Genomic DNA, 9,365 nt, shown 5'->3' with positions numbered 1-9,365 from the left:
CCACTCATTTCACCTACTATTGTCACCTCAATCATCATTTTCAGTTAATGCAACACCACAACTGGTTATTACATCTCTCTTACATCCAAACTACTGTGTGTTTCATGACTTCATTATGATTCTTCACTTTCTGCTACTTTTTCCTTTGGATTCATCCACCTCTCATTAAATTCATGTGGTCCAATTTTTATTTGGATTTCATTGTCAAGTTCTGCACTGCACTTGAAAATGGCTGTCATTGTCTAAAAAACTGTAGGTGGAGATTGAATATGGGAGGTTTTATGGGCTCAACTTATTTCAACTAACAAAAATATATTCAAAAGCTATGCACTGCCATGATGATTATATATACAGGATTTCAAATGTACAATGAACACTAAGAAGAAATGAATGCTAACAATTGCCAAAAAGCAATTGCTTTGAATATTTATGAACCAACTGGAAAATTTTACATGGTACTGATTATTACATTGTAAAATGTATAGAAAGAAGCACAATGATCTGTAAGGAAAATTTATATACAACATAATCCAGCTCTAACTAACCCTAACTAACTAACTAACTAATCTCTCCCTCAACTGACAACCCGCACAGTGCTCTCCATCTCCAAAATAGTTTTGCCTTGTCCTCAAAGTGAACTGCTTTATCATTGATGAGAAAATTCCAGTGGACTCCCACAGTCTAATATATCAAAACTTGACAAGCAACCCTCGTCGTCATGTAATACAAATTGTTTTGAAACTACACCTCAACTACTAAGATTGCATCGAAGAGTTCACATTTAGGTTGCCCGCTTTCCAAAAAAGTGGCCGAGCCACCAATGCCCCCAAAATACTGATATGTGTTGAGTATCCACAAATAGCTTCCTTTCCATCAAATGATGGAATCACCTCATGTTTGTCCTAAGGCTGAACCCCTCTGCATCTACCATAACATGGATTTGTTGAGTTCAAATCAGTCATTGGTTGGGAAGCACCAAGCTTGAGGAATTATGTAACACATGTATTGAAGTAAATGCGCTGTAACAAAAGGGTCAAATTGCATCAAATATATGACTAAGGAAAAAAGGGAAATATGTGTATAAACAAGAAGTGTATCCAATAGTTATACCAATAATTATGAGCATTGTGATTAGCAATATCACCCAAATTGAACACTGCTGATTAAAGGAAATCAAGACTTCTTTGAACCACGTTATTTTATAGTTGTCTTGATGATCACATGAGAAACATGAATATTGAAAGACACGCTCTTGAAGTGGCAGGATTTACACCAGGAGAAAACAAATGCCTTGAGAATGCATCAATTAGAACCAGGAATTGCCAGTTAATAATGATGCGTCAAATTCATTTCGGTTAAGATACTGACTTTGGCACACAAAAAATGAAAGAATTTAATATTTTGTGCCATGAAAGTAAGTGAACCAAACAATTGTGCAAAACAGGGTTTCCTTCTCAAGTGTGTGTAGAGGGGACTCTTATGTCCATTGTCTCGGCAACTAGTCCCCCCCTTATCATATCATTATGAAGTTCCTGGGCTTCGTTTATGTCTCCGAGTTCATAATATTTTTTCAGAAGACAAATACAGAGAATCAGATCAGGAGTGATGTCCTCTCTGAGCATCTCATAAAAAAATGACTTGGCTTGTTGTACTTTACCGCAACGCGACAAACCCCAAATCAATGAAGTATAAGCATGCAGATCAAGCTCCATACCGGATTCAATCATTCTATTTCGCAAACTCAAAGCTTCTTCGGGATTACCATGCTTAAGGTTCCCATCAATCAAAGCAGTATAAACTAACTTATCTGGCTTGATTCCCTTATCCAGCATTTCATTGAACAGCTTATTAGCTGCTTCAACACAATCGCTTTTATAAAAGCCATCGATCAGTGCAGTATAAGTCATAATATTAGGCTGCAAACCAGTTTTGGTCATGAGTTCAAAGTAACCGACAGCCAGTTGAACTAAACCTTTTTTGCACAAACCGTCAATTAACACACCATAGGTCACAACCGTTGTCTCGATGCCTAATTCCTGCATCTCTTGTAATAGATTAACAACCTCTGTGATTTTTCCAACCTTAAGATATGCATCCATAAGTGATGTGTATATATAACTGTTTGCCGTCAAACCACGATCTTTCATCTCACGTATCACAGCCTCGGATTCTTGTATTTTATTTTGGCTACAAAGGCCCCATATTTTGGTTCCGTACAGTGGAGAATCTAGTTTGAAGTTTTTCTTGTTCATTTCCTCTAAAATATCCATAGATTTCTCTACCATCTTAGCCTTGATATATCCATGAATAAGGGAAGTATAAATTTGCAGATTAAGAGCTACTCCAGCTTCCGACAATGCCCTGAATAGTTTGTCTGCCTCTTCTATTCTACCATCCTCACAAAGACCGTCGAGTAATGCAGTATAGGTGACAACATTTAAGTTAAGACCAGCCTGCAACATCTCATTTGCCAGTTTAAATGCTTCATTTAGATCACCTATTTTACAATTCGCATCAATTAGAGACGTATACGCAAACTCATTGGGTTGAAGGCCCACACGTATCATGTCAACGAAAAATTTAATCGCTTCCAGCATCATGCCAGACTTGCAAAACGCGTCTATCATTGTACTGTAAGTTACAACATTTGGCTTCAACGCTCTTTCCTTCATCTCATGCAGATACTGAAAAGCTTGAGGAAGTCTTTCAAATTTACAAAAACAATTGATTAAAGAATTGTATGTTATCACATCTGGTTCACATCCTGCATCCTTCATTTCCTCGTAAACAAAAACCGCTTCAGTTAATAATCCCACCTTTCCATACCCATCAATGAGAGAATTGTAAGTGACTACATCCGGCTTAAGGCCCGTACGTTTCATCCGTTCAAACAAAATCCTAGCAGTTTCTAACTCACCTTCTTTTGTCAAATAGCCTATCATTATATTATACGTGAAAACCGAGGGCGAAAGGCCAGCCCCAACCATCTCATCGAAAAAACTCAAGGACAATTTCCCTTGGCTTGATTTTGAAAGCTTGTGGAGAAGCTCGTTACAGGACCGGACTTTTGGCAGAACTCTAAACTTATTCATCTTCCCAAAACATTGCCTAGCTTCTTCAAGCATCCCCAACTCAACCAAAACACCAAACAAAGCATCAAATACCCCAAACCCTGTCCTACACACATTCCTAGTCAACCACAACATATCAAACCAATCACAACCCGGAATCTCCCTCCTCAACAAAATCCACTCTTTAATAACATTCTTCGCATCAAAATAAAACATCCCACAAAACAAAATATGAACAAGAATACTATAAGACTCAGTGGTGTGGCGAAACCCAGCTTGATTCCCTGCACTACGGAAGAATTTCAATGCCGACTTTGGGTCCCCTTTCAAATTCACCAAAACCTTAGACACCCGAATGGGTGCAAGTGCGGAATCAAACACGTGGTGAGCACCATCATTCTGTAATAAATTAGACACTGATTCTGAAACAGTGTCATCAAATGAAGATTTTGAGGTAAAAGGGTATTTAACAACACAAAAGAAGCTGGTAAACAAAATCATGGGAGAACCAAAAATTGAATTTTGAGAAGATGGGGATGATAGGTTGAAGAAAATGGGAAATGGGTTTGGATGAAATGGTGAATTGAAAGAGCTTACTCGAACACCAGTGATGTGGAAGAGGTTGCGCGCAAAATGCAACATGATTGGGTCAAAACAGATTCAACCGGAATTTGATTCTTCATATTGAGAAAATTGGGATTGGAATTGGTATTGGCGGCACATTACAAAGTTTGATTCTTGTGATGAAATGGAATGGTGAAAATGAATGAGTAAATCAAAATTTGCATGATGGTAGGGTTTAGGGTTTCTGTTTGGTTCATTATCATGCCCAGGTTTAAAAACTAGTGCTGCGTTTTTATTTTATTTTATATATTTAGATTTATATATTGGTAGCTTTGTTTCAATGTAAAAATTTTACACTTAATAAAAATTCTTTTAGTATAATTAGTTATTAGATCTTTTAATTTAATTTAATGTTTCATTTTAGATTTTTAAAAAAAAGTTACAAATTAATTATTTAACTTGATTTTCGTTATCTTATTTGATCTCTTATTTTAATTTAACAAGAAAATATTAAGTTTTGGTGACGTAAATTGAGCATATTTAGTTAAAAATTGATGCACTATTTAAACTGCAAGAATTTTGTTTTCAGGAACCTTGCCGTTTAAACAATATATTAGCTTTTAATTAGATATGTTGACTCAGATTTGTATCAATGGTCATGTTGTCACGCTGTGTCACCAGAAATCAACGTTTGTTTTTTGAAATTGACGTAAATGATCAAATAGAATAACAAAAATGAAGTTAAGAGACTAACTTATAATATTTTTTAGTTAAAAAATTAAAGTGAAATATTAAATTAAATTAAATGACTAAAACATGTATTAAAATATTTTTTAATAAAAAATTAATTTTAATAATTAATTATAAAATATTATTTTAAATATTTTATTCTTTTACTATAATTTTTTTTAAATATTAATATTTGAAAAAAATTACTTGAAACTGTGTCTTTCATTATTTCTTTTAATGTTTTAAATTATGTACTGTCTTTAAGAAATGATTAGGTATATATTTTAATAATAAAATTAGTATTATATATTAAAATATTTATATTAATTATAGTTAATAAATTAGTTGAATAGAATGAAAGTCGATAAATAAATGTATAATAGTAAAAAATTAATAATAAATATTGCATTTATATTATAAATGATTAATTATTTTAAGACATAAAAAAATGTAAATGAGACACTTTTTACGAGACGATATTTTCTATAACGACATCTTTGATCGATTATTTTTGGCGGTCATATGTCGTGGCTTCTCTATGTTAAGAGTCTCACATCGGACAATATATGACATATTTGATTAGTTCGACTGAGGTACAATGCCTTAAAACAGTTGTCGACCACAAGAATAGTTTGTTGTGGCATTTGAAGTTTAACCACTTGAATTTTAGGTCACTCAATCAACTGATTACTCAAGATATGGTAACTAATATATCAATTCTTGAGATACCCGACAAACTCTGCGAAGGTTGCTTAGTAGGGAAGCAACCCAAAAAGTCTTTTGTTTTGACTATGTCAATGAGGTCCTCTTGCATACTAGAAGTAGTACATTCAGATGTAGGTGGCCCGCTCGATGATCATACCATTGGTGGAAACGTGTATTTTGTCTCATTTGTCGATTAGTATAGTCGGAAGCTTTTGATCTATGTGATACAGGGAAAAGACGAAGTATTTAAAATCTTTAAGAGATTCAAGATACTTGTCGAAAACCAGAGTGAAAAGAAGATCAAGGTTCTACGAATAGATGGAGGTGGTGAATACACATCCAAGATATTTGAAGAGCTCTATGTAGAACATGATATTGATCATGAGGTAACTACTCCTTACACATCTCAACACAATGGAATAGCAAAAAGAAAAAACATAACCATATTGGATATGGGAAGATGCATGTTGAAGTAGAAGAATTTGCCAAAATGATTATGGGGTGAAGTTGTCACCACTGTTGTTTATATTCTGAATTGGTGCCCTACCAAGAAGCTAAAGAACAAGGTTCCTAAAGAAGTATGGAGTGACAAACGATCATCAGTGAGTCATTTGAAGGTGTTTGGCTCTATTTGCTACAGGCATGTTCCTGATGCAAGAAGAAATACGCTTAATGATAAAAGTGAACATCTGATTCTAGTAGGATATCATAAGACTGAAGCATATATGTTATTCAATCCAATGAACAATAAGATCGTGATGAGTCAAGACATTGTGATTGATGAGAACTCTGCCTGGGATTGGAATTTAGGTGATGTGACTAACAAGCCATTGATGGGATATGAAGTTGATGAAGAAATTAGCGAGCACGAAGAAATTCCAGTAGATAATGTTCCATTCACTATTGAAGTCAAAGCAGACAATTGAGAGGGTATGGTTAGCACAAGCCAAAGACCTCAAAGAACCAAAGTACCCCCAACAAGGCTTAAATACTATGAAGTGGTTCGTGATGATGAAGTCACACGAAATAGAGATTTGGTTCATTTAGCTTTATTTGCAAGTGATGAACCAATCAACTATAGAGAGGCCTTAAAGGATAAACAATGGAGGGCATCTATGGTCGAAGAGTTACAAGTGATCAAAAGAAAAAATACATGGGAGTTAGCCAAATTGTCAGCACACACAAAAGCTATCAAAGTGAATTGGGTGTTCAAGCTGAAGCATAATCCTGATGGGTCGATTGCAAAGGCAAGATTAGTAGCTCGAGGATTTCTTCAGAGAGCAGGACTCGACTACTCTGAAGTATGTGCATCAGTAGCAAGATTAGAAATTGTCCGATTGGTGGTAGCCTTGGCATGCAAGCAAGGTTGATCGACATTTCACTTAGACGTGAAATCTATTATAAATTCATGAATATTAAATGTCCATGTGTGTATGTCCCAAAATAATAAGAAAAGTGTAATGAAGTAAATGTTAATAAAAGCAAGAGAAATAGTCTCACATGGAAAGATTTACTCACATTCAAAGCCTTTATAAAGAGTTAAGAACATTAACTCAACAAAAGGACAAAAGAGGATAAAGTGCCACATGGACAAATATGGTGGTCCCAAGCATTATGCAACTTGTCTCCTCCATACACTCCTCACTGGTGTCGCCACCGGCAACACCGACTCTGGGACTGGGTCCAAGGGTGTGGGCGTAGGGGCGCTAGTGGCGACTTGTAGATGGAACTTGAGCCCTTAGGCACCTTGTGAAACAAGACATGCATGACCTATAAATACATCACTCAGAATTCAGAAGATACATCACAAAATTGAATATCCTTTTGAACAAATTTCAAACACTCTTCGCTACAAATCGAGTTTTCGTTGGTTTTACGCAAATTCGATATAAGGTTGAATTATCTTGGGTATTCATGCATTCCAACTCTAAGACATAAAGAGAGTGCTTGAAATACTTTTAAAGAAAGTGACTATATTCACGATTAAGTCCTGGATCCATTCAACTATACCGATTTATCTAACAATCTTAAAAGTATTCCTATAATGGCTTTCGACGTTGTAGTTTCAAGCATCAAAGTTATGAACTAGGGCCTCGTTAAGTTGGATCGCTCAGATGGAACTAATTTCACCAAATGGCAAGATAAGATGACATTCATACTGACCGCTATGAAAGTTCATTATGTCTTAGATCATGACTTAACACCAATTCCTGAACCAACCGAGGATGACTCTCATGAACTCAAAAAGGAACGCAAGAAATGTAAAGATGATGAATTACTATGCCGTGGACATATTCTGAATATGTTGTTTGATCATCTCTACTATCTATGTACAGATACTCAGTCTACAACATAAATATGTAAGGCACTCGAGTTTAAATTCAAGGTCGGAGAGGAAGGTACGAAGAAGTTTTTAATTTCTAAATACTTTGATTTTAAATTTATAGACTCCAACCCCATTCTTCCCCAAGTGCGTGAGCTACGGGTTCTCGTGAATAAAATAAAAGCCATGAAAGTAGACATTCTTGATACTTTTCAAGTTACTGAAATCATTACAAAATTGTCAACTTCGTGGAAAGGCTATAGAAAGAAATTATTGCACAGTTCTGAGGACTTCTCTTTAGAGAAAATCCAAAAACACCTTTGAATCAAGGAGGAATCTAAGGAAAGGGAGAAATCAGAATCTGTTGGTCTTGTCATACCCTAATTTTTACCCTTAAGATCCCATCTCATTTTCATCATTTGCATAACATTAAACATCTCATGTGTGTGTCTTTTATGCATTGTCAACCTTATGAAAATACAAAAATATGGTTTGTCTTATTTTATTCTTTCACAAGGTAGGTGTGTTGGTTTAAGGAGCACAAGTGATTGACTGGTCAAGATTATGGATATTCCTCAGTAATTCAAGCTTCTCATTCATTCATAATATTCAAGTGATTTCCATTCATCATAATCAAGTTCAAGATTAGATTCATTCAAGATCAACAAGTTCCAAATTCATCTGATGCCTAAATTAGGGGATTTGATCAAGATTGCTCTGATGTTGACTTTTTGACCAATACATGATCTAATGGTTTGAAATATGATTTAATCTCCCAAAGTTCTTAATTATGATCCATTCATGTGCTTTAATTGGCTAAAGAAGTTTGATTCACTGATCATTGAAGATTTGGAATTCATCTGAAGAAAAGTCAATTGCTCAAGGTCAAAGTTTGACTTTTAAGATTTTTTGGTCAACCATGGGTTTCTCAAGTTAAGAATCATGAAAATATGGTTGATGAATGCATATGATCAATAAAATCAAGAAAATAAAGAAAAAGTTCAAGAATGACAAATCTAGGGTCTTCAAAATTTCTCAAAGTTATGAAATTGCATGTTCATGAATCCCACTTTATAAGTTTGTTACTTCTTCCTCAAGCCATCATTTTTCATGCTCAAAGGATGTACTTGTAGATGATGTTCCATACTTCAACTTTGTAGGTATAATTAACCAAATATCTCATAAGGATTGGAAGATATGAAGTGATGAAGATGAGATCTCAAAGTTGTAAAATTGTTCAACACTTGTAAAAAATTCCAAGTGTTTAGCAGTTAAGACTGTCAAAGTTGATGGTCAATTATCTCCATGATCCAAGCTGAATCTCTTCAAATGTCTAACATGAAAGTTGTAGAGTATGGGAAAGTCGTCCCAAAGAGCCCATTGGCTCGACTTTATCACACTTGATCTAGGTGTTTTGAATAAGGAAAGTCACCATGTTAGGCCAAATTGAAAGTCCATCTTCATGTCAAGTTTCATGTTCAAACCAAAGCCAAACCTCAAGATCTTGCTTTGCAGCCTATGATGCTTCTAAATCTCAGTATAATAAGTGTTTTACATAAATCATTGATGCATTACACAAGGGCTTGAACCATTATCCAAACAACATACCATTCATGGATCATTTTCCCATAAAGCTCCATTGCCATTTCCATAAAGATCACTTTTCTCAACCACTTTCGCTTGGAGATTTGTAAATAGATCTTGCTTTGATCTTACTCTATCTAAACACCAAAAGTAAAAGCACTTTTGTACTTTTCACTATTTTTTTAGATTTGATCCAAAGTCCATCAAACAATACCAATAACCACTACACCAAATCTGAATTCGTGCACTATAAAAGGAGGTCTCATTGCAATGCTCCAACACACAAAAAACATCCATCATCAAGCAAGAAAGAACATTGAATCATTCTTGCACTCTTTCCATATTTTCACTCAAGAAAGCTAGAGGAATCATTATTTCTCATCTGGAAG

The 9,365-nt window shown here is 34.9% G+C and overlaps 1 protein-coding gene across 1 annotated transcript; it reads right to left on the bottom strand.

The window, feature by feature from the left end:
• Positions 1-387: 387 nt before the first annotated feature.
• LOC127100962 (putative pentatricopeptide repeat-containing protein At2g02150) lies at positions 388-3,927 on the bottom strand. Its single transcript, XM_051038279.1, has 2 exons — positions 1,111-3,927; positions 388-1,019 (listed from the first exon to the last, which is right to left on the bottom strand). Exon 1 carries the CDS (start codon positions 3,711-3,713, stop codon positions 1,455-1,457), a length of 2,259 nt encoding a protein of 752 aa, XP_050894236.1. The 5' UTR covers positions 3,714-3,927; the 3' UTR covers positions 388-1,019; positions 1,111-1,454.
• Between the last annotated feature and the right edge of the window lie 5,438 nt (positions 3,928-9,365).

This window comes from Lathyrus oleraceus, chromosome 7 (genome assembly GCF_024323335.1).
Source record: "Lathyrus oleraceus cultivar Zhongwan6 chromosome 7, CAAS_Psat_ZW6_1.0, whole genome shotgun sequence".
Taxonomy (NCBI): Eukaryota; Viridiplantae; Streptophyta; class Magnoliopsida; order Fabales; family Fabaceae; genus Lathyrus; species Lathyrus oleraceus.
The sequence above is the reverse complement of the archived record's forward strand: the minus strand, read 5'-3'. Positions and strand labels throughout refer to the sequence as shown.

Coding starts and splice junctions, on each gene's coding strand:
- LOC127100962 (XM_051038279.1), bottom strand. CDS start 3,713: ATGTTGCATTTTGCGCGCAACCTCTTCCACATCACTGGTGTTCGAGTA.